The sequence below is a fragment of the Meles meles genome, chromosome 6 (genome assembly GCF_922984935.1).
Source record: "Meles meles chromosome 6, mMelMel3.1 paternal haplotype, whole genome shotgun sequence".
Lineage (NCBI taxonomy): Eukaryota > Metazoa > Chordata > Mammalia > Carnivora > Mustelidae > Meles > Meles meles.
In genome coordinates this window covers 51431916-51458727 of record NC_060071.1, presented here as the reverse complement: position 1 = coordinate 51458727, position 26812 = coordinate 51431916, and the positions used below count along the sequence as shown (strand labels likewise).

Below are 26812 nucleotides of genomic sequence, written 5' to 3'. Positions count from 1 at the left end.
GGAATTGTGTTTGTGTATTGAGGGGCTACATTTTGGACAAAAGAAGGAAAAGCATTTGGATTCTAAATTCAATTCGACCACATTCTTTCTGAGGTATTGTTAGTGACTTCCAAAAATATATAAACACATGTGTATGTATATGCGCCAACACTGTATTTTATAAAGTAGAGATGAGTCAAGAGAAAGTGCTATTCTCAAATCCATCCAAGAGACTAAGGCTTAAAGATGTCACACAGACTTAAAGATTAAGGGGAGGAGAGAGGGAGAGGAGTCCGCGTGGAAGGAGAAAAATGAACTTCCTTGTAAAGACCAGCAGCCAGAAACACCATCAAGGTCCCAAGAATGATTTAAATATGCACTCATAAAAAATCACAGACAAGGAAAAAACCCAAAGATGTAATTTCTGGAGAATCACATGCTGCAATGACTCGAGTTTGGAAAGCATTAACATTTTTGACATTGGGTTAATTCAGATTCCAAGTTCTAGGGAAGGAGAGAGGAAAGAAGACAGCAGCTCGTTCACATGGGTCTTCTTTAAGGTACAGGTGCCTGATGCAAGAAGTGAAAGGTACACTTGTAGTGTATTTGCCGGAACACGCGGGCAAAAATCCTTAGGCTTGCACATACTTAGCTCCTCACAGAACCAAATGGGATTATTCACGAGGAGGGCACCAGGAAGGGACTAATGAATAAGAAAGGATGAGTTTCAGGGGGTGGTTCTATCCCTGTCTTGTTTTGAATCCTCAGGGAAATCCATTAAGTTTGGTGGTTCAGTCTCTTCACAGGGTCAAATGAGGGCAGTGATAGCTGTCGTCCCCAGCTATATATATCTTAGTGCTGCTGGGGGCTAATCGGGGCTTGTGATGGTGGCCCAGTTTGGAAACAGGAGTGCGACCACTCTGATTCTAAGCACCGACTGTGCTTCGAGTATGACGGAGGCAGGCTGGGCTCTGACCCCTTCTACTAGGGCTGCCAGGGATGCAGGGAAACTTTCCATTTGCCCTTTTAGTCAGCGACCCCAGCTGTTACACTCCACCACGCTCACTAGGAATTCCCTTCAAAAAACGTTAAAGGGGAGAAGAAATAAATGGTGTCCAGAAACTTCACTTAGTACATGTGTTTGTGGTAAAAATTCATTCTGGAATTTAATCCCATGTATGCTTTTCTCTGCCACTTTAAAGTTTCACTGGCAATCCATCTTGTTGCTGAGATAATATAAAAATATAGTTTATTCATGGTTTTTAGATAACTTTTCCAAAAATTTAATTATGGTTTAATCAGGGTTTTATGTTTATTGACTAAGTATATTGTTACATTTTGCTGCTATAGTTAGCAGTTGTAATAGAATCAGAATGTTTGGGAACCCTATATAGTATGTATCTTCCAAATACACTAAGCTTGTTAAAATGCTGTATTGATTGTGCCCTAAAGCAAGTTCTAATTTTGTCTGAACATTTTTCACTTTGTTATTTGAATCCACCAAACAAAAACCATGAAGTCTGCTTTTAAGTAGTGATACTAAACTTTCTTTCTTTCTTTTGCAACACCGACGAGGAAACATATGGAGATTTTAGGGTTAAGATGATAACGTAATACAAAGTCACACTTAAAAAGCGAATTAATGCTTAAAGAAATTTTACGCTTAATTCCCACAACCAAAGTACCTATTGCTACTTCCCTTCTAATTTGGTCATCTGCTCCTCCGACTTGGCGTTAGTGCACAAATAAGAACCGAAACGTTTCACTCTGGTAAGCTGGCAATCTAACACAAACACGGTCCCTTACCTCTCAGTAACCAAATAAGAGCAATGAAAAAATTTTTTTAAAACGCAGCAGGAAAGTTATACACACTAAATGCCTTTCAGACTTTCCAGTGAATTATTTTCCCAAAAAAAGTAATTTAAGTAAATATCCTAGATGCTATGGTGTGCAAATATTGGCTTGTGCTACATGCTAACCAAAAGACGTTTTTCTAACACATCAGATACTGTAAAATACTGGGAAAAAAATTTAAAAATTAATGTGTCTTATAAATCAAGAGATGCGCCACCTCCACTAGCATAACCATACAATTAATCTAGGGATTCCATGATTAAATTTCAAGTGTTTGATAAGGAAAAGAGATCCAAAGGATAGAACAACACGTTATGTTGCAACAGCTCTGTCAGCCAAGAAATGACTGTTTTAGCATTTACTAAAAAGCCTCTAAAATTAACTAGAAATGGTACATTACTTTCAGAATTATGTATTTATATCTTATATCCAAAAATAATTTGGATTAAAAATTAGGAAACTCAGAGAGAGAATGGCAAATAAAAACCCCTGGCTTGGGGCACCTGGGTGCCTCAGTTGGTTGAGCATCTTACTCTTGATTTCGTCTCAGGTCATGATCACAGGGTCTTGAAATCAAGCCTCATGCCGGCTCCACGGTCAGCTCAGAGTCTACTTGGCCCTCTCCTTACTCCCTCTCTGTCCCCCACCACTACACATGTTCAGAGGCTCTCTCTCTAATAAATAAAATCTTAAAAAAAAAGAAAGAAAGAAGGAAGGAAGGAAAGAAAGAAAGAAAGAAAGAAAGAAAGGAAGGAAAGAAAAGAAAAGTCCTGTTCTAAGTTCTAGTCTTCTAAAAATTGTATATATTTAAGGTGCATGACTCAATGTTTTGATACTGAGTTCTAAGTCTTGATTTGACCTTGGGTATGTTCCTTAATCCTTCCAAGCTTTATCCTTCTCCACTGGCAGAATGGGGGTAACCTTCCTAGAAAGGATTCAGCAAGGTCTGATGGATCCAGTGTGATCAGGCCTCTGCCCCTCTCTCTGCTCTCCCCTGAGCTCATTCTCCTGTGGCCACATTGGCCTAGATAATGACACATTCATGCCCATCTTCCGGCTTTTGCCAGAGTGGTTCCTCCTACCTGAGGGTTCTTCTCCCAGATTTTCTCACAACTGGCTCCTTGCTGTCCTTGAGGTCTGAGCATGAATATCACCTCTTCAGAGAAGCCTCGTTGAGCAACTATTTTACATTCTTTACAGCACCTGCAAGGTCTGATATCATCTTACTTGCAATCATTTCCCTGATTACTGTCTGTATGCCCCAAAAGTGTGAGCTCCAGCAGCACAGGGAACTTCTCTGTTTCATTCACTGCTGGACTACAAATGCTTAGAGCAGTCCTTGGCACAGAGTGACAGGAAGTACCCCAGACCCTAGAACAACACGGGGTTAGGGGCACTGACCCCTGTGCAGTCAAAACTCCACATATAATTTCTGGCTCCCTGAAAACTTAACCACCAATAGCCCACTGTTAACTAGAAGCCTCACCAATAACCCAAAGAGTTAATCAACACATATTTTGTATGTATTTAAGCTAGAGAAAAGAAAATATTTTAAGCAAATCATAAGGAAGAGAAAATACACTTACAGGCTGTACTGTATTTACTGAAAAAAATCCACATATAAGTAGATCCGTGCAATTCAAACGTGTTGTTCAAGGGCCAACTCTATTTATTCAATGAATCAATGATTATACAGTAAGAACAAACTTTAAAGAACAAAACCAAGTACCACGTGATATAATATTTTTACAGCAGGTGAATGCTGAATTAATTTTGGAACATTAGCCTTGGGAGTGACCTCTGCAATCACGTCATGTCCACGTCTAAGTGGGAATTCTTTTCTCAGGGGTTCTGAATACCAGCCATGCTGCTCTGCTTAAGGTAAGAGGATTCACACCTCCCAGAGCCACCCAGGAACAGACAACACTCTGTGTCCATCCTCAGGCCCTGAAGAATCTGCCCCTGCAGGTTAATTCCTAAATTGCTGACCAGGTTCCTACAGTAGGTGCAGTGCAGGGCTCGGCCCTGGGAGGATGCCTGCCCTGATTCATGGGACACAACTCTTCTCCAGTCAGGACAGTCCAGATAAGCAAGTTGAGGCTAGCCTTCAGAAACACACAAAGCAAACCTATTCCTTGGTTAACAGGAATGCTTTTCTGACTTTTTAAAAGCAGCTGTCATGGAGACCCTTAATTTTTTCTTCTTCAGTTAAAAGCTGGCCAATTCTTTCAACCACTTCTCAACTCAAATACCAGTTCCTCCATGAGGTCCTGACCTGATTCTTCCTGAGGAAAGAGCTAGAACTCACCACCCCTTCCTTAGCCCCTCACCTGGGGCCTGCATACAGGCCACGTATACCGATATGTGCCCCAAACTATGAAGTCCCATACTTACTACTTCATCCATCTGGACATGGTCTGACTGGAGCCAGGGTGCCCTCACCAGCCGGCCGGGTACTATCCACATGGCACGGACTCAGAATGAGACTGCTCGACAAATGTATAAAGGATTGGAGAGGCACCACTCCTAGGCCCCCTGAGAATTTTCCCCACCCTTCTCTGGCTGATATCTGAACTGTGCACATCTCTCTGTAAAAACTCAGTACCCAGAACTAGACACATGAATCCAAAAGTGGCAGGCTACAGGATGAAGTCAAAGCCCGATATTGTACCCTCCTGCTGAACCCAGAGAAAGGAAAACGAGATCTCCTCCACCCTATAAAGACACACGTGTGCTGGGGCGCCTGGATGGCTCAGTTGCTAAGCGTCTGCCTCTGGCTCAGGTCATGATCCCGGAGTCCTGGGATCGAGCCCCACATCAGGCTCTCTGCTTGGCGGGAGGCCTGCTTCTCCCTCTCCCACTACCCCTGCTTGTGCTCTCTCTATGTCTCTCTCTCTGTCAAATAAATAAAATCTAAAAAAAAAAAAAAAAAGACACACGTGTGCTAACGTTTATCTGGTCACAATTCACTTCTGCTTGGGGACTTTTAATTTCTTTATAAAGAAAGCATTTTTACTAAAATAAAGTATTAGAAAGAAGTCTTGCCACTTTAAAACTATTTTTCCCTGCAAGGAGATCGTGTTAAAATACTTCGATTCAGCAAATTCTTACTTGAAATATTACCATAATGTATTGATTTTTACCAGACTCAATTGACTGAAAAGTTGTTTGTATAGCAATATTGGCCAAACCAATATACTAGAACAATTTTGTTACCCATAGTAATCAAGTGCATTTCTGAAGTATAATTATACCGTCATAAAAATAAAGCCAAGATACCCTTTTCCAAGCAATAAAACAAAAGGGGCTATAAAACAGGAAGAAGAAAAGGCTAAATAAATGAGATTTTTTAAAAATTAAATTTAGTGTCTTTTAAGAACACCTCCGCCTCCTCTTCCTACCCTTAAGCCAAGGTTAGCAGAAAATGATCAATACTTCAATCTCAATAAACTATTCCAATAATAGTTAATTCGGGTGGAAACAGAGTCTGAAATTCTCTGCTCAGCGACCTGTAACATCCTGTCATGTTGGTTGGACGCCAATAATACATCATTGCCATAATGGATATGAGCATGTGTGAAGTTACAGGAACATGGAATGGGGGAAGCAAAGGTGGGAAAGGTGTGGAGAATCACAAGCTCAGGTTCATTCTGTAGACTCTAATCAATACAATATACGTTATTGTATGAAAGAAACCTCTAACGGTGAATGCTGGGAGAGCGAGAGAGGGAAACATACATAATTAATTTCATTTGACAAATACTCATTGATTTTCTGGAAATATTAACATCCTTGCTTGTCACATGACACTGTAATACAATCCAGTATTTAATTTTGCATTAAGATGATATCTTGTTTGCTTGTTTAAAATATGATCTTGGCTGCAAGGAAAAGGCTCTTCATTTGATTGGAAATTTAAAGTTAAAATAAATCAAACAATCGCCCTGGCTCTTGGGTCAATACCAAAACCACTTAAAAACTACTCTTAATTTACAAGATGTACCTCAGGGAAAAAATATAAAGGACTGGGGTCACTGATGCAGTGGGTAGAGAAGCAGGGGTCAGACCTTCTGCTGATTTGGTTCGGCACCTTCAGGATGGCCGGTGAGAGCTTTCTGGGTACTATGTGGTCCCAGTTTTCATTGAGGGCTCTTTTTTATTATGTTTTTCCCCTCAGGAATCCCATGTTTGGACATACTTTGTTTACTAAACAGCATTTCATCTGACAGCAATTCATGTGTTTTCTCATTTTACGTAACTGACCACCAGAGCTTCTAATTTTCATTAAATACATCATGTTCCTCTAATGAGTTGACAGAATTCCAGCTCCAAAACCACAAATGTAATGTTTTACTTGGACTCTACAGCCATATTACAAGGGCAGAATACAACTTAATAGTTCATGTGATCTCAGCCACTGTCTCCAGGGACTATCCTCACCCTTCTGCCCAACAAATACCTAAAAAAATGGGTAAAACAAAAGAGAGGAGAGATCAACCCTTTGAGAATTATTATCCTGTCCCTCTTCTTGTTTTGTCTAGATACAGGCAAATTAATTCTTAAATAATGGTTTATATCCAATCTTCAAAACACCATGTCAGCAGCGTTTTAAGCTATGTCTTATATTACTGAGAAAATCCTACCCCAAATCCAGGTTAGACCATTAATGTACTGTAGGAAGGAACAGGAGGCAGACAATTCATTACTGTTTTCAAACACCTACATGCTAGAACACATGACCTAAAAGCTGATAATCTCAGTCTTAGGCTGACTAATTTGCATTAAAGAAAAAAATAAAAGATTATGCAAATGGGCTAACTGACTTATTAGCATGACTTAAGTCCAAGAGTTAAATATCACTTTATTTCTGGACCCAGAGCTTAAGCAACTCCATCAAACAATGCCCCTAGGGAGGAAAGAACCTGAGTGACTGGCCTTCATTATCATAGAATGTTTCCAAAGTAAGTGGGCCTGTTAATTACTTTCATTTCAGTGTGACATACTATCCAAAAAAAGAGGACAGTAACTAGTGTGTTGGGTTAATGGATGCTAAGTACTCAGTTTTAACACCTGAAAGAAAATTAATCATTCAAATATATGCCATCAGTTTAGAAATTCCTATTCTTCCAGATGAACATTCTAAAACAATTACACAGGCTCTAAAACTAGCTGGATATGGGGAGAATCCAATTAAAGAGCCCTGCTAAAACCTGCTTGGAAAAAACCCCCACTTGCCTCATTCTCGTTTCAGCCAACATGTATAAAGCATCTATCCTATCCTTAGGACTGGGCTGAGAACACTAGAAAATACAAGGAAACACAATGGACTCTGCTTGACCTTGAGAAACAACACCGCCTGGGGGAAAAACAGAGAGGAGGAGAGACAGCTAGAATTCTGGCTTTGCCATTGAGTGGCCACATGCCTGGGAGTCCTAGCTTTTTCCGGTGGTAAAAAGCGCTTAACATTTTACCAGTGTCTTAAAGCAATCTGAAAATAAACTATGATAAAAGAGAAAATACTCAGGAACTTCTAAAAATTTCTATATGTAAGATATAAGCAAATTTATGATACAACTAGTGAATAGCAGGAAACAGAAGTATACTGAATATCATAATACAGAATTTTTTAAAGTTAAACAGAACTAACATAGTTCAGTATCTGTGAGATGTTTGTAGATGTTCAAAAAAAAAAAAAAGAGCCCCATGGTCAAGTAAGTGTAGGGGGCACAGAGCATAATGATTTTTCTATTATTAGCACTACCATTAACAGTAGCTGACATTTATTTATTTTATTTTTTTAAGATTTTATTTATTTACTTGACAGAGATCACAAGTAGGCAGAGAGGCAGGCAGAGAGAGAGGAGGAAGCAGGATCCCCGCCGAGCAGAGAGCCCGATGCGGGGCTCGATCCCAGGACCCCGGGATCATGACGAGAGCCGAAGGCAGAGGCTTACCCATGAGCCACCCAGGCGCCCCAACAGTAGCTAACATTGAGTTGGTCGGTCATAGTGCTGAGCCTTTTCTATGAAACATCTCATTTAACCTCATGACAACCTTATTAGATGTTATTATCTCCATTTTACACACAAACTAAGGCAGAAGACATGATGTAACTTTCCCCAGGTCACACAGCTGGAGGCAGATGCAGGATACACATAACCACAACACATGCTGTTCTCTACTTTCTCCAGGTTTCTGAAATTCACTGTGAATCTCTTAGAGGGGGACGGAATATGTGTCTTTCCTGAATTTGGGGTTTTTCTGGAGCAACATGCAGCATTTTGAGCAATGGAGCAATAATGAAAGCACATTCATTTTCAAAAGAAAACCTAAATTATTCTTCTTCCTAGGCGTAAACTCTACTTTAGCCTAAGGTATTTCCTTTTTAATCCCTTTCACCCAAGTTAGTAATCCAAGAAATCCCAACCTGAAATTACCTGCTTAGGTCATTATCATAAGACAGACAAGAACTCAGCAAGGACCCCGCACAGGTCCATGATATCACTTGGTTTAAATGTTTCGGCTCAGAATTTCATATTGTGCAGCTGGGGGGAATATCCAGACTTAAAGGGCAAACATGTGATCAACTATTAAACAATATATACTGCAGTTACACATGATGTCATATCCCTTGAAATTCACAACATCCCATCAAGTGGTGCAAATAAGAAAGAAATATTAAACTTTTGCTTTGCATTTATTGGTTTTATTATACTTTATTAGAAAAAAAATTAAATAGGCCCATTAGGCAGTTTTGTTACCAATGAGTGGATTTTCCAATATTTTCTTCATCTAGTTTATGTAGCATAGCCTGTAATGTAATCATTTTGTTTGAAAAAAAAAATCACAATTTTTATAGTCAACACCATTAAGGTAAACTTAGTGTAGGAGAAAGTCAATCATAACACAGCAAAGAGTTTTATAGAGACTTTAGTAAAGTGGATTCTCATTTCTTGACAATTACACCACTTTTTTTTTCCCCCTGGTGCTGAACTAAAAGCCAGGGATATAAGAACAATACAACTGAAGCCCAGGCAGAAATGAAAACCAATGATCATTGACAACTGGTTATGCAATTTGGTTATCTTTACACTCTTTCCTCTTAAGAATCACCTAAGCAATCAAACTGAAGAAATGTCTTCTTTGTATGAGAAATATGCTATGTAAAATAAAACCCTAAAATGATCATGTTATTGCCACTCACCCTCCAAAACAACCACTGTCAAAAACATATTAAATCTTACAACATGCAGGGCACTTGGGTGGCTCAGTCAGTTGAGCATCCGACTCTTGATTTCAGTTCAGGTCATGACATCACGGTGGTGGGATCGAGCCCCAGGTCGGGCTCAGACCTCAGTGGAGAGTCTGCTTGGGGCTTCTCTCGCTCCCTCTCTCTCTGCCCCTCCCCCACTTGTGTGAGAGCACATGTGCTTGCACTCTCTCTCAAATAAATAAATCTTTTTTTAAAAAATAAAAAGTCAAAAATCTTCCAACATGCATACCGAGCACTAGCACATAAATGAAATCAGGATTAATTGGATGTTAACACAGCATTCCGGCAGTTAAAAGAACTTGTGTGCGCTAAGGATGTGTAAAATAATGTGGTCCTAATGAAAGGAGAACTTCTAGCCATGCTTCTTAGCTAAAACGGTGACCAAGGCAAACAGGGAGTTACTGTTTAATGGGCATAGGTTTCAGATTTGCAAGACGAAAAGAGTTCTGGAGATGGATGGTGCTGAAGTTGACACAACAGTTTGAACATGCCTAATGCCACTGAACTACAGGCTTAAAAAAGGTGAAGATACTAAATTTTATGTTATATGTTCCTCACCATAATTAAACAAATAATAAAACATTAAAATGATTTAGAGAGCCTGGGTGGTACAGTTGGTTAAGTGTCCGACTCAGTTTTGGCTCAGGTCATGATTTCAGGGTCATGAGATCAAGCCCTGCGTCGGGCTCCATACTCAGCACAGAGTCTGCTTAAGACTCTCTCTCCCTCTCCCTCTACCTGTCACCCCTGCTCGCTCTCTCTAAAATACATATATAAACCTTTAAAAAAGCAAACAAATGAAAACATTAACATGATTTCATGTTGTAATTTTTCCTTGGTAGGTGGGCATGTTATTTCTATCTCTTTGCATCCCCTGCCCCTTTCTGTGATTAACCTATGTTTTCAAAGAAAAGATTAAAATCTTAACATCTGGGATATTATTTCTAATAAAAATCACTTTCTGGAGTTTGGTGGGCTTATGTTCTCCCCTACCCCACTAGAATAAACCAGGACAGTAAATTCACAATAGGACAAACTGAATTTAAAACTATGAACATGCATGAGAGTTAAACATCTGGTTAAACAGAACACATGAATAGGTTAGGCATCTACAGAAATGATTTTGGATTCCATTCGAAGTCAGTAAAAGGAATCCAAAGAGTAGAAGAGTTGCTAGGAAATCCTTCCTGTTTTATTATATTTGGCTATAAGCACAAAAGCGTTAGTACAAGCAAGGCTAAGGCTTTGAAAATTGCTCCCTACAGCAAACTCAAGAGAAGCAAATCAGAGCACACTGGTTCCTTCTTCTTTCCTTTCAAAGGGCACCTGAACCTAAGAACCTTCAGAACAGGGTAAAAATTCAAGTCAGATAAGAGTAAGAAGGAGAAGACTAAGATGAAGAGATGTTTTTATGCAGTACTGGGGGCTGCTTGAGAATCTAGTATGATCCAGGAAAGGAAAAGAGTGGCTCAAACCCATCAGAGGCATTAGGCATGAAAACATTTTAAGGGCATGGCCTAAGGATCATGGAGGCAATATGCTGTTATTTAATTCTCTGAATTATCATAGTGGAAGCCCTTAGCTTTCAAACCAACCACTCACAGTACCCAGTCATCTTTAAGAAAAAATAATTGAAATATATGAACCTAAGTTCTTGAAGGACTAGATTCAGGAGAATAGAGTCACATCCTGACTCTACCTGCAGAGAAGATCGAAGCTCTGAGTGGGTGAATGGGTCAGCTGACTGAGAAGAAGCTTCTAACCCTGGGAAATCTAATTCCATACCAAGGCTGCATCTCTATGTGGAAGATGTTCTGGGATTTTAGGATGTGACCCTTCATGGTCATGGGCAATAGGGCAATTTTTATCTATAGTCGTGTGGTTAGCAAGGACTTAAAATTCTAAGAATATTAATAACCAATTATAAATTGTTCCACAACTTTGAAGATATATATTAAAACATCTAAGGTAAAAACACAATCATAATGTGATGCAGAGTTAGTGTATATATGGAAAACAGCTCTCTGGAGGAAAGCTTTATTACTCCCTCAGGGCTTTCTTACAGAGTATGGATTTTTTAATTCCTAGTGGAATATTTTTCATACACCATTGCAGACTATTAAGTACCAGATATTACATTATGTAGTTTAAACTTTGCACTACTGCATGAGAAAGACTTCCCTGTCGAGAGAACTATTTTTTACGGTTAGCATTTTTTAATATGAAAATGAACACTCCTTTAGGGTAAGATCACTGCTACTGGAATTTGGGAGAATTTTATAACTTAACATATTCATCAATGTGTAGAAATTCTCTCAGGGGACTCAGGTGAAGGGAGAAGGAAATACAAGAAGAAGAAGGCTTGTTAATAACTTACAGTGTCAACACGGGGCACAGCAATGGTATTTATAAGGTCTGTTTTCCACTGGGCACAGCTGTAAAAGGGCAGGGGACTAGCACAGGGTGCAAGCAAGTTTTCCAAAAAAAAAAAAAAAAACCAAAAAAAAAAAACCCAACCAGTGTGAAAGAGTAAAGGAAAAAAGTACATTAAACTTCAGGCCAGTTAAAGGTACACTTGCTAATGGTGGACTATTAACTGCTCACCCAGGAGACATGCAGACGCAGAAATATTAAAAAGGCAATATAAATGCACTTTTCCAAGCAATTCCTGAGAAAATGGATGCCTTGCAGAATTTTTAAAGTCAAATGTGGAAATAAACTCTAAGTGCTGATGGTCATTTAAAAATCTTTGCCACGGAGAACCTGAGTACTCACATTTGGCTAAAGTGCATAGAAAGTTTAAATGAAATCAACTACTCACTTGTAGACTGTGCCTCCGTTGCCATGGCCAAGAGTGTCTCGATACCGTATGTCTTGTTCATTCATCTCCACAAGAAAGAAAGAAAAACAAAAAGGGTGTCATGCTGTGGATGGAAATGTCAAGGAAAAGCAACTCTGGGCCATAAACAACAAGCAGTCTGGGTCATTTCAAGTTCAGCTGCAAGAACGAGAAGATCAATACAACATTTGCTGTCCAATTTATAAAAGACGATACCAAGGGACAAAGTGATGGAAAGTTTAATGACAATTTGTTTGCCTGGGTCATTTCATTAAAGTTTGATAAAAGGTGTCAAAATGGAATGATATAACATAGCTCAAAAGGGTCAGGTCAGAGCTACTGATAAGAACACAGTCTCCGGCACTACACATAACCAATGCCAAATAGCTCTGCACATAACCAAAGTCAAACTTGGGATGACAACACACACACACACACACACACACACACACACACGGTAATCTAATGCACAATCTGTAAATAAATCAGCCCCTGAAAACTCCTCAGGTGACCCCATAGCTAACATTAAACAAACTAACTGAATAATGTTAATGACTTTCCTAAAGTAGATACAGCTTTTCTCTAGAAACAGTAAATTAGTATACAGCAGTAACTGGGTAGAAATAATAATATGCTGATGGAAAAGTGCCAAATGAGTGCACTTTCAAATGCACACACCGTCAAATATTGTAATGCATAAAGGGAAAAACATATAAGCATGTGATTCTTATAAACTAAAGTCATTTTCAAAATTTAATATGTTAAACAGCATGCACATTTTCCCTGATTCTGTAAAAACGATTACACCACAAATACTACTCTCGTTTGTATCATGAATAGGAGTCAATTATTTTAGTGCCCACAAAATAATGTTTTAGAGTTTTCAAGAACTCCCTCAATTATTTGTCAAATGACTTTAAGACCAGTCAGATTATATTTGATGCATTCAGTAATTTTCTACACACTGGTCCAGTTGCTTAAAAATTAACTGCCAACTTTATTCACTAAATGGATTCAATAAAAGTGTTATTTTCCATATAGCTAAAGCTTGGGAAAAGCCATAGTAAGCCGTGGGAAAAAAAAAATCAATTTCCAGGGAATTGCACTGCCTTGCATGGGCAGAAAATGGATGGAGTTTTTAATTCAGTATCACCTGGAAAAAAAATAGTTTGCTTTCAGACCATTATAGTAAAGCTTTAAATATTTTGCTCTAAACATCCACCAATTGAATAAAGCAAGGCTCCATTTATCAAGGGAAATATTTTTCTTCTATACGTTTCTGAGGTTGAAGCTTCAGAGAGCTGTGATAATTAGGAGTAGAGCGCAGGTAACAGAAACAGCTTCCTTTCCAAGCCGTTCTGCCAATCCCTAAAAGAATACTGACAGATTAATGTGTAAAGGCCAATTCAACACCCAATTTAATTGTAGTACAACCTGATTGATGCAATTTGCAATCAGCTAATTACTATATTTAGGGTCAGAGGCAAAACGATAGACAAGTCAGGGGCGCCTGGGTGGCTCAGTGGTTTAAGTCTCTGCCTTCGGCTCAGGTCATGATCCCAGGGTCCTGGGATCGAGCCCCGCATCGGGCTCTCTGCTCAGTGGGGAGCCTGTTTCTCCTTCTCTTTCTGCCTGCCTCTCTGCCTACTTGTGACCTCTCTCTCTCTGTCAAATAAATAAATATTAAAAAAAAAAGACAGACAAGTCAGAAAAACTGGCAACTATTTTCCTCTTTGAGGGAAATTTTGTTCTTCATTACCTTTGTATTACTAATGCAGAAAAACAGCTCGTATTTTAACATATGTAAAAGAAGGAACATGAAGAAAACCTTATTACACTGGACCAAATGATAAATTTTAAAACAGCATGAACAAGAGCAGTATATGAAATAACTTGAGATGCTAAGGTTAGCGGAGCTGCTCCTGGGTGTACTGCGATCAGTGGGTATGAAGGATACACACGCAAACTGCACTATCTATTGGCCAGTACAAATGGGCTAATTACTTCAAAATCTTTCTTAAGGTAGTCTGAACAGTACTCTTAACAACCTCATTTGTACCATCAGCTTCCCTAATAAGCTGTACCCTTATTAGGGCCCAAAGTAAATCCCAGGAGAACAAATCTCATGGAGTATATATAGGATTCAGGCTTTAGAAGGGCCACGATCTGAGACTGCACCCCTCCCACCACTCCATCAGGGCCTTCTAGATAAAAGAACCAGTAGTTTCCTCTCAGGAAAATAAATACATTGAGATATATCGCTATTACACATTCTAATAACATACTGGGATGGACGTAGGGGCTTGTTTTTATGGAATTTTGTTGGAGGAAGAGAAGGCAAAGGAGTAGATATGGCACGTCTCTAAGCAACTTCAACCATTATAATCCTGACATGGTAGTTTGTTTTTTTTTTTCCCTACCTCTAATACCCAGGAGGTTGAGAAGAGAAGTGGAGCAGCCAACTAACAGCATTCCAACCTGACCAGGAGTGGTAGGCATCCAACAGGGGATGAGCTGAGAGGCTACTGTGTGTGTGTGTGTGTGTGTGTGTACACGTGCGTGTGTGTGCATATGCTAAGCATTCAGTAAGCAAATTCAAGGACAAAAATTCAGAATCCCTCAGACAATAGGACTGTAAGAGCCTCATAAAGATAAAAGTTGTTTTGGAGTAAAAATTCTAAAACCATCTCACTTAAAAAGACAGTATCCATAAAAAGATAGGTAAAGTGTTTCTACAATGTTTTAAAGTTTTATAGACCTCTGCCTGGCCTATTTACTGACTGATAGATATTTATTTTAAAAACTCAGATTCTTTTCCTTTCTGCTTATTTGGATTTCTTGTTTTTATATAGTATGCAAATATTATCCACGTAAAAAAATATTTAAAAGGAAAACCATTAGAGCCAAGCTCATGAACTGATTAGAAACAACCTTTTGAGAATCTCAAATCTCTGATCAAAATGGGTTACTTTAATTGATTTTAACTACGAAAATAAATCACTAACAGGATCAACTAACAGGTAGTAACACTGTGGCCTCTTTTCTTTAGACAAGCAAATTAGTTCAACTTTTCTAAATGAAGCACAGGAACAGTGGTCATTTTGATACAAAAGTGGGATTTATATGCCTACGGGATACAATATTTAAATATTACGGTTGGGAACAAGTATCACAAACATCATAGAACTGTACAGTTTTTCAAATGCATAGCCCAATTAGGTCATAAAACTAGTCAGTAACAACTAGTCAAGGCTAGAACTCAGTCCTTCAGTATTCTCTGCTCAATGCCGTATCTTAGCAGCTGATGTCCTGGCTAAGTATGGAGGGACTTCCTCTCCCATCAGGCTCACTGGCCCACAGGAAGGAAAACAATAAATGGAAGAGCACTCACAAGTTAAAAGCAATTTCATTAGCTGTGGTATTTGTTTTTAGGAAGATAAATGTTTCAAAGATCACACAGCTCTTTATAGAGAAAAGAGCTGAAATAATGTTTTTATTCAATAGAGATACTGAATTATTTTTAAATATAGCTGTTTCCTTGTCTTGACTAAAAAAAGGAAATAAAAGGCAGAACACTAGGTGTGAGAGGAGAAGAAGAAAAGCCATTAGAGTTACAATTACACGTCAACTCAAATGATCTGGGAGAAATGATGGGCACTGGGCTCTGTTTCTGTCGAAGGAAAGTCAGGGGCTGGGTAAGTAATATGGACTAGACAGTACAACCCACGAGTGGTTTCCATGTGGGCAGGTGAGGGAGTCATGTAGTGTGGACTCCCATACACAGTCTCATTTATATTCTGGTCTTCGTATGGGATGTAAGATGAATGGTAAGAATCTAAGAATTTTTATGTAGTGGTTATAATACAGCTTTTAAACTAACTTTACAGTAGAATTCCTATTTTTCTTCCTCCACCTGTTTTGTTTTTCTTTTCTTTTCTTTTTTATTTTTTTGAACACAGAAAGTTTTCCTAACGGCATCTGAAGTTCTCAAAACAGCCAACAGCAGGCTCAGAATTAGTTCTAAGATCTGTGGCTTCCCGGTACATGTATATTTGATTTATCAGGAATAGGAAAATAGTGACACCCTCTCCTACAAAATCTAAAACACGAAAAGAAGGAAAACAACTTCAGAGATGTAAAAGTCAAAGTCATTCATCCTTAGAGTAACTGTGCACTTTTTTAATCCTTTAAATTGACCCAATGGGCCATTTCTAATCAGTTTTAAATCAAGAGCCAACGTTAAAGAGATGATACCACACTAAAACTAAAGTGGGAAAAACACATCACAAAAACACACCAGTGGGACTGAGTTATAGCTCGCATGACACATGCCTAAATTATCTTACGATTCAGCTTTTCTTAAGCTAGAAAAAAAGGAATCCTCCATCATTAAGCAGTAAAATGTCTCCCTTCCAAGGACTAAAAGTTAAACTTTAAAAAAACTGCTTGATTTAGTGTAATATTAATGAAATTAATGGGAAAAATGAAATGGAATTCAATTATGGATCAAGCAAAGAAAATATTCTTTGTTTATTGTATGCCTGTGTTAAGAAGAATCAGTACCTATCGCTTATAAATCATTAAAATAAAAATGCTCAATTAATCCTTATTTTATATGTACAGGTCTGACAGAAACTAGTCCTATCCCTAGACCTTTGCTTCACAAATCGAAGCAAAAATGGTTTCAGAAAGCAGTCACACTCTATGAGCAGACAATTGGAGAGATTTAGTAAATCCCACTTTAGAGAGCAGAGACTAATCGGAAAACACAAGCCAGTCAAATGTTTCTTATGAACTGTTGACACTATATCAATGCTGAATCAATTGGTGGCATTTACTCTGAGTGACAGAAAAGAAATAAATATTTATATCACATAACCTATATCAATGAACCCAGGCAGAAAGCTATTTCTAACCTGTCAATATTTGATTATCTTGAAGAATCATGTCCCTTTCTTTTAATGATTAATATGAATTCCTTATTAAATCTAAGTGGAGGCTAGTGGAAAGGCAAATCATTATTAATGCTTGAGAGCATAAACCACTGAAATAAAAAACTATGCTCAAGTGTTAAAGTATTGTTAAATGTGACTTACATCTTCCATACCAAGTGGTGTCAGTGCTCAGCCCAGAAATTTATTGATGCCACAGCTGTGCCTGTTACCCTCACTGCCGTGTGATCTCGCTTTAGCTCCCCTACAGCATCAAGGAACTGAGAAATTAGTACAAGGAGGAGGCACTAACTATGAGGACCTCCAAAGGTGGGTTTTTCTGGTTTGTTTGTTCTTCTGAATGAAAGTAAATACAATGAAGGCTGCTCTTTGAAAGCAAGCGCCATACTGTTTAACATGGGGTTATCCCATCCCCAAGGGAAAGCAATAAACCATCGTTAAGTGTAAAAAATCATTATTATGACAATCTTCCACCACCGAGAACCTCACAATTGAGACCACTAAGATATTTATGGTACTAGGTCTGTTGTCAAAACATGAGGAACATTTCAGAATGCTTATTTCTTCCGCACTGGAAATAAACTGTTTTTCATCTTTGGAAGAGGAATCTATGACAGGTTATTTTCCATTGCCTGGGCCAAACAAATGTAGTTAAAGCTTCTTAATTTACATCAATTTTGAAATATATTTTCCAGCTGAAGAAAGCAAGTGATTCATACACAAGTTACAATTAGTAACTAGAATGCATGCATGCTGAAGACACATAAACATCCCAGGCTCCAGGTTTCTGCTTTTTGTCAGGTTTCATGTCATACTGGCTCTGAACACAGCCAGCACTAGGGGAACACACTTGTGGACCTCAATCCAAACAAACCTCTGGCTGCTTAAAGTCAAAAGTATCAGGTAAATTTTGAGGCCATCAAGATCACACATGCAACACCAGGTTTCCGTTAGCCATAAACAGAAAATCTAAGGACTAGAATTCACACACTCTGGATGACGATCAGACGTCAGAACCAGATCAACTTATTTTTTCCAACTGTATTCAAGGACTATGTGCTAAAGAAGCTGGGCTCCTAGAAGCAGTACCCGTCAGTCTCCACTGTAAGGCACACACATCTATTAGGCCGCAAAGTTACAGGTGATATTAAAGGACAAGCACGGGGACCCAGCTTTGTCTTCTTGATGGGCGCCACTACAAGTACTTGATTCATGAAATGCCAATGAGCCTTGGAGAGGTCAGCGTGTGAAGGCACTGAATAAGCATCTGAGATAATTAAGATTTGAGCCTTCGAAACATGGACGGGAAGTGAACAGCAGTTAAGAAAATCAATAAGAGTCTTTTATTTGCAGTGACACAGATGTCTCAGTCAATAGAGCCTAATAGGCAGGCTTGATCGCAACGGACAGGCGCCTGCCTCCAAGGCTATCAAAGGGCTTCCTCTATAACAAACATTAAAACGCATTTATGTTGCTATTGAAGAATCAAGGACCCCGTAGGTAGCTTAATTTGCCGGTGTATGTTTAAAAGCACTGCACTATTTCAGATGCGTCCGTTTACTTGAATCAGAATTAGTGAGAATATCTGGCCTGCAGGCCCGGCTGTCCCTCTCTGCCCAGGTTAGGCCATTCAGCTTTAGGGGGCCAGCCGGTAGGGCGAACCAAACCAGGGGCTTCTCAAGCCAAGGAATTTTAAATGCCAAAGGACGGCTGTTGCTCTGTTTCCCTACAAAGCCAGCGTTCCTTTTGGAACCAAAGAAGGAGCCAAGGTAAGAAAGGAACAGTTTTTCTTCTTCTCCCCAAAGATAATGGAAGTAGCGGCCACCTTCCAACACGGGGCCATTTCGACAACCCATGGGTTGACACACTTGTTCAGAACTGATTACGTTTTTTCAGACTGAGATGGCAGCAGGGTGTGTGCATGGTACTTCAATCTGCTAGGAGTGAGACCCATTAGCACAGTTTGAAAGACGTGCTACAAATTGTCCTGCCAATCAAATTAAGCCACCGTAATTCGTTTATGACAAGAAGGCGTTCGCGGGCTCTTTATCTGTTTACGAAGTTTATGGACAAGAACTGGACAGTAATGAGTTACTGCTATGTGGAAATCTTAATATGCAATGACACCTACCTGGCCATTGGCTAATATTTTTTTCAGTTCGGCAGAAGATTTCTTTAAGCTGGAAAAGGAAGACATGATTTTTAATGGCAAGATCATGGACACCTTGGAACACCGCTCAGAATTCCACACTAAAACACGTCTCAGTTTCAGGTGTAGACATGGACTACCCTCTTTACAACCTTTTTCCTATACACAAAATTTTCTCCAAGTAACTGGCCTACCAGAAAGGGTATTAATAAAAAACCTGAAACCCTAAAGCAATAATGAAGCCTCAAGTCACGATGAAGCTAGACTGCCTGTGGATTACTTCGGTGACCCTTTCGGCCATTCATCCTGCTGCCTTTGGGTAGCCTTTCAGTGGCGACTTGATGTGGAGTCTGTCGTCTGCTAAATACAGAGTACTTAGCAATGCACTCTTTGGATGTTTATAGAAATGAGAAAATAGAACTTCAAAAGATAAAATAGGTAGTTTAAATCCTGATCTTTTACACTTGAGAGTTATAATTCAGCTTGTTCAGAAGCAAATATGCAGCAAAAATCAATTTTGGGACTCACTCACTGTGGGATCTGGGACAATCTGTTACTCATCCCCTCTGAACAGCTATGTAAAATGGGGGAAATATCAATGTTATAGGGTAAAGAAATTAAATATTAGAAAAAGCTCATGTATATAGTAGATACTAAATAAATTTCAGCCACCTTCTCTTTCCTTTTCTGTCCTTTAAGTGGGAGACCCAGCTTCCAGAGTCACTTAAGAAATATGAAAATAGGGGCGCCTGGGTGGCTCAGTGGGTTAAAGCCTCTGCCTTCGGCTCAGGTTATGATCCCAGGGTCCTGGGATCAAGTGCCGCATCGGGCTCTCTGCTCAGCAGGGAGCCTGCTTCCCCTTCTCTCTCTCTGCCTGCCTCTCTGCCTCACTTGTGATCTCCCTCTGTCAAATAAATAAATAAAATCTAAAAAAAAAAAAAAAAAGAAAGAAATATGAAAATGGAGGCACCTGGGTGGCTCAGTGGGTTAAAGCCTCTGCCTTTGGCTTGGGTCATGATCCTAAGGTCCTGGGATCGAGCCCCAAATTGGGCTCTCTGCTCAGCAGGGAGCCTGCTTCCCTTCCTCTCTCTCTGCCTGCCTCTCTGCTCACTTGTGATCTCTGTCTGTCAAATAAATAAATAAAATCTTTAAAAAAAAAAAGAAATATGAAAATGTTCTTCTCTGGATATATATGGGTATGTAAACACCTATGGAATGAATTCAGGAAAAGCGGCCAAGGGATGCTCTGAAGTCCTTCTAGCTTTATAATCACTTATACCCAAAGATATCCACCCAGTTAGAAGAGTGGTGTACAAAATAGCCCCTCATCCCATCAATGTTCTAACTGGAAATTTAAAGCTTGTTTATTCTTTATCTACTCAAACCCTCTACCCATCTACCAAATGAACTCTCCTCTCTTGTGTTAGTTATCTGTGTAGGTGCCTTTCTTCCTAACATATCCACCCCTAAGACTAGGAGGTCCTGGAGAACATGGGCCACATCTTGATCTCCTCTGTATCTCTGTATATTCCCCTTCCCTTCCCACCCTTGAACATAGCCCAGTGACTTGGCGGGTGCTAAGTGTTTAGTAAATGGTGGTCGTGGTTCTGGTTGTGATTTATTATACGGCAGTCCTAGAGAGAGAGAGACACACACACACACACACACACACACACACACACATTCATTTGGTACCTTTAGTAAGCTATAATCAAGAAAGATCTCAGACTTCAAGTTTGACCATGCTTGCTATTTCAAGTTATGATAATTCTTCTTTCTAAATACTTTTTAAACTTCTGCTATGGTCAAATGCAGACTATGGAGCCTCAGTCCCAACTTTCTACAGATTTTATAAAATATGCCCTCAACCAAGGATTCTAAACTTTATTTTTTAAAAGATTTTATTTATTTGAGAGGGAGAGTAAGAGAGTGAGAGAGAGAGAGCATGAGTTGGGTGAGGGGCAGAGGGAAAAGCAGACTCCCCCCTGATGAGGGATCCTGACTCTGGGCTCAACCCCAGGACTCTGGGATCATGACCTGAGCTGAAGGCAGACACTCAACAGACTGAGCCACCCAGGTGCCTCAGGACTCTAAACTTTAATAATGTCCTCCCGAGTCTAAGAATTCATGTACTAAAGTGGGAGTTAAGAATTCTGTAGAACAGGGATGCCTGGGTGGCTCAGTTGGTTAAGCAGCTGCCTTCGGCTCAGGTCATGATCCCAGCATCCTGGGATCGAGTCCCACATCGGGCTCCTTGCTCCGCAGGGAGCCTGCTTCTCCCTCTGCCACTCTGTCTGCCTGTGCTCACTCTCTCTCTCTCTGACAAATAAATAAATAAAACCTTTAAAAAAAAAAAAAAGAATTCTGTAGAACAAGGGGCGCCTAGGTGGCTCAGTGGGTGAACCATCTGCCTTTGGCTGAGGTCCTGATCTCAGGGTCCTGGGATCGAGCCTCACATCAGGATCTCTGCTCAGCATGGAGTCTGCTCCCCGCCCCCACCCCACTCCTTCTCTCTCTCTCTCTCTCTCAAATAAATGAAGTCTTAAAAAAAAAAAAAAAGAATTTTGTACAATGAGACTGAAGTAGAAACACAGATCAAAAAACAAACTGACAAAATCAGTCCAGTTAAGAAAATAATAATAGTAGCTATCATTTTATTTAGATGCTACTATGTGCCAGGAATGGTGCTAAATGCTATTACATATTATCCTGATTTAATCCTCACAGTAACAATAGCCCTGTGGGAATAATTTATTAAGGAAACTAAGGTTCAGACCTCCTCAGTCTGTTTCTCTTATACACACACGCACACTTTTTTTCCCTTATAAACATATAGAACCTTGTAATCCCAGAGATAACTCCCAATTTAACAGTTACAATTACTGTAAAAACAAAAATAACCAAACAATGCCTAGGCAAGGTTTCTCCACAGATACTCCATAATGTCATACAACTTGAAATAACATTTTGATTCACTGCATTTACAAAACACCTTTCATCCAAGAAACAACACGTGATTCCTTAATACAGCTTCATCAATCTTCCTAACACCTGAAGTAGAGAAATGTAAAGTTTCATCATCCTGAGTTTACAGAAGGAGAAAGCCACAATATTTAGGAAAGGCCTTGACTTGGCAGTGGGACTTGAATTCAGTAATTATGGCCTAGCAACACCATGCGGCTTAGTAAGCTCAGTTTAATAAACAATCATCCACCTAAGGCAAAGACTGATTCATGCTTTGAGAATAACCAAGGAGAATGCGGATTTCCTTCATTATGCCCATGTCTGACTACCACTTGGTCTCGTTAAAAGAAAAAGTCTGGGGGCATCTGGGTGGCTCAGTCAGTTAAGCATCTGCCTTTGGCTCAGGTCAGGACGGAAGCGGTGAAAGATGCCTGACAAGTTAGCAACTGGGTAGGTGTGGGAGAATTTGCTGAGACAGGAAATCTACAGGAAGTTCGAAGGGAGGGAAGATGACAGGAAGAGCCCCCAGAAGAACAGCTCTGCTCGGAGGGCCAAACAAAACCTTTATGAGTGGGCGCTAAAAGGAGACCCATTTCAGCTCATGACAGAAAAGGTTTTAAGACAGAGCTCTGTGAAAATGGACAGGCTGCCAAGGCCAATAAAGTGCATTTATGCTATAAGGGATATTCAGGAAGAGCCTGGATGACCATTTGGCAAGGGGTAGGGAATCAAGCACCGAAACAGAGCGGGATTAGATGGGGGCTTCTCGGACTCGTTCCCCACGGTAGGAGGTCTTTTACAAGCAGAGTGGCCACGGCACTCTCCGGCAGGCCATCGGATGGCTCACCAACACCAATACGCCGAGAGGAAAACTCAAACACAAGGCCATGCCCATCTGGCTTCAGTCTACCTCCTTCTCTACTGTCACTCCAGTGTTCTCCTCCCCCCATCCACAAACCCCCAACCAGCAGCCCTCCCTGGGCTCCAGCTGGCTCTTGATGTGGCTAGGCTCTTCTTACCCTTCAGACCTTGAGAGAATGCCTCTCTCTACCCAAGCAGTCCACCCTGACCAGGCTGTCTAAATCTAAACATATCCCTGCACAGTGTTCTCTCCCTTCAAAACCTGCTTGCTTCCCTCATAACACTAATTACAAAGTGTGATTGTCTGTATATTTAGGGTTTTTTTCCCTGTATGTCCATTAGATAGCAAGCTCTAGAGGATAAGGACCACGCTTGTATTTCTAGTGCACAAGACAGCCCCTACTGAATAGGTGGCACTCAATAAATACTTTTGATTAGTCATCAACACGGGACACAGAATAAGGCCAACCTAGGACGGCACATTAAAGTCTATGGTAGCTCTCTTTCGAATTGTACTTCTCCCATAACAGAAGTCACTATGGGAGGAAATCACCATCAACAGCCAGGAGACTGTTGCATCCCTAGGAAAGATGCTGCAACAAAAGGCTAAGAACCACTAGGTCAGACAGTCTTCAAATTTATCTCCAACCCCCAAATTTTATGAATATACACAGTAATTCTTTGAAAACCAAGCTAATTTATTCATGCTGTTAAAGCTAGATCTCAGAAAACTGAAAAGTTATCCTTGCCTCTTCTCTGACTGACCATTTTTTCACCTCTATCCTGCTTTTTCTACCACGACAAAATGGGACCTAAGACACCAGAGAAAGACTTTGTTTTTCCTCAAGGCACAGGGTGAGTCTGCCTGAATAACAACTTTTCTGAAAGGAGTGGATAAAATTAAATGCTGGGCCTTCCTTGTGCTGAGTGTAACAAGTGACCCCAGGCCAGTGTCTCCATTCCGGGGCCACGGCTCACAGGCCCAACAAGCGTAAGGAGAGAAGCTGCAAAGGGCCAAGGCCAGGGCCAAGCCCTAGAACAAGGACTAAGAGATCTACCCCTTGTGCCCACAGGACAGATGAGTCTCTGGTGAATTGAGGCTAAGCGTATTTTAAGACAGAATAAATTGCTTAAAAAGGAAACACTCTTTAAAAGTCGTGTGCTCGCAGTAGGAAAGCTGGTGAGTAGACAGACTGACACTACAGTAAAGCAATGGAGGAAGTGACTGGGGGGAAGGAGGCAGGAGAGTAAAAGGAGAGTCAGAAGGAGAGACTTTAAATTACCTTCAGGAAAGCCCCTGGCAAAAGAACCAAGACTCTGGGTTAAGGAGGGGCAGGGAAGGAAGAGGAGAAATTCAAACTCCATCTCAGCCAATAAAGGGCAATACTGGTTTATAGCCCTAAACCCAGAGAAGCCTGGGCACAGAATGGAAGGGCAGTTGGATGCTGGCTTTTCCGTCACCGGAGGGAATCCTCATATCCAGGGGATCACCTCAACGGTGTCAACTTCAAGTACGGCCATGTGACGTTTGCTGGCTGAATAACCACACGGATAACCAGAAGGACCCAGAATTCTATCGACTTAAGCAGGCCACTCCTTCTACCTGAGGATGGGATCATCTGGAAGTAGGTTTTCAGGCCTGTCAGAACAACATTTTGAACAGGCTCTCAAGTGTTCAGCATCCCATGCCAGTGTGGGGCACTGCTAGCATGAATTAATGAGGATGATCTTCCTTCTAGAAATAGCTTCAGTCTTCGGTATGACCAAAGATACGAAAAGAGCAAAGTGACTGGTCAATCTAGATTTTACTACTTCACTCTCCCCTTGCCTCTTTCTGGTAAGGATGTCAGGGGATAATGATACTGCCAAAAGACGGGAAGCAAGAAAAAAATAATGAGCATTACACAATTTATGAACTGGATCATCAAGGCATGAAAGGCACTGAAGTCAAAGGCAATGAATTTTCTGTGTAATTTGGAGACTAAAGGAACACCGTTCCACAGACCAACATTAATAGTTTAAAATGTCTCATTCCATCTTCCTCAGTGAGGCCCTTTCTCTCTAGTCAACAAATAGCTATGGTTACCCAACTAGCCAAATTTCTTCTCAGCCACACAGACACATTCACCTGGTCTTAGAGAAATAAGGGGTCATCCCCAGGCCTCTTCCGCACCCCAAACTCTGTAGATAAGCATGCTTACAGGCACACTTCCCTCGCTTGCCCTCACCTATTGCTTGGGAGTGAGTCGGAGACTGCTGGGCTATCATGTTGAGAGGGTCCAGCCCGAGTATTCACCTACAAGGAAAGAAAGAATCTCGATCAGTCTTGTGTTCTGAGGACACAGTTCCAATTAACCTATAATTTGCCACAAATTTCTCATTTCACTATGAAGGTTAATTAGCTTGTTGCCAGATAGACCTACGGTCGGAGTCTATTCAGTATATAGGTTACAGAACTGTACAACCCGTATATTACATAATACACTTTTCCTGTCATTATTCAAATACTTAGACAGCATTGAAAAAAGAGAGAGATAAATGGGAAAATTTCAACTCACAGTCCAGAACAGAATTCAATTCACTGTTCTGTTTTGTTTCATATACAAAACGATATGTTCAAAAAAGAACATTAACAATATATCCAGAGGTTAGTGGTGAACCTCAAGTTTTCGCATCTTTCCAGCTCCAAAGCCAAACAGAATACCCTAGCATGTTTCTTATTCACTGGAAAACAAGATCCAAATAATTAATTATAAGATGCTTGAATCTAATACAATAGCTAGCTTTTCTTTCCAATGTAAAGCCATAAGCAGAAATCCGGAATTCAAAAGACACAGAACAATGAAAAGACATTAAAGAGATACATGTTTCTAGCACAAACATGCCAAAAGAAGAGGTGGGTATTCTGTGTGCAAGATGCTTATGTGCTTAATTCATCACTGAAATGAAGTCTACTTTCATTCAAATAAATCGTTGTGGACACCAGCACCTAGAATCATCCTGAAGAAATGGACCAACAAAAATATTCCAAATAATAAATAATAAAAAAAAAAAATTGGCACCAAACCCCTTCTACCCAAATATGTACACATACTGAGCAAATACTACAGATGAATCCCCCTCCACATCCCGTTAAAAAAAAAAAAAAAGGAATCGCTTGTCAGAGCTTGAGAAAGTGCAGTTTTATTTGACATTTCAATAAGTGGAACACAGCATTACAAATCCATCTAACTTTACTGAAACAATTATTGAAATTCGTACCTTCAGGCCATGTATGTTCCGTTCCCCAGGAGGCTTGCAGGCTGAAACAGTAATTGACTAAATTGTAGAACACATCAGGGCCATTTACAAATTTGCTCAAAATGAATCGTTTAAAAAGAAATGAGGGTGACACCAAAATTAGCAGAGAGAAATGATTGAAAAGTGGCTCCCAAGACCCAAAGTGGGAATTATGAACCAGGGTTTTTAACTTGCAGGAGTGAGCATTTATAAATGCAAAGAGCTTTCTGACACCACCTCATATAAATTCCAATTTCTGCTTAAAACATATAAAAATCAAGTTAACTGAGCTAAAATGATTAGATTCCTTTCATAACTCAAATTTCTGCAATCTTTCCTCAACATTGTATATCTGCTATCACTTAAACTACTTAAACTACTTTAAAAATAGCTAGGGTTTTTTTGGGGGGGGGTAGTAGCAGAAATCTTTTAATGCCAGAAAAATGGTTTGAGATTTTAAAATGGAATATTCAAGTTTGAATACCAGTTTGCACAGCAATAAGTAGTCAAATTTATTAAAATACAGAGATATCACTAATTTTACTCCTTTTTTTTTATAAATCTTGACATCTAATATTTAAGTCTAAAGATAAAACCATGCCACAAAAAATAATATTAATTTCCTGACACCACCCTGAGTTACAGGGTAGTACTTTTCCAAT

General features: G+C 39.9%; 1 protein-coding gene across 5 annotated transcripts in view; it reads right to left on the bottom strand.

Moving 5' to 3' along the window:
* Positions 1–26812, bottom strand: part of MAP2K5 (mitogen-activated protein kinase kinase 5) — a 257796-nt gene that overhangs the window by 190428 nt on the left and 40556 nt on the right. For all 5 annotated transcript variants that reach the window (XR_006818657.1, XM_046008023.1, XM_046008025.1 and 2 more), the window contains exons 5-8: positions 26133–26173; positions 25100–25167; positions 19029–19077; positions 11928–11992 (exon numbers count right to left, since the gene is read on the bottom strand). Coding sequence is in view for 4 of the 5 variants with exons in the window: in XM_046008023.1 (XP_045863979.1) it covers positions 11928–11992; positions 19029–19077; positions 25100–25167; positions 26133–26173 (223 nt within the window). In the remaining variant the exon portion in view is untranslated. The remainder of the gene's footprint in view (positions 1–11927; positions 11993–19028; positions 19078–25099; positions 25168–26132; positions 26174–26812) is intronic.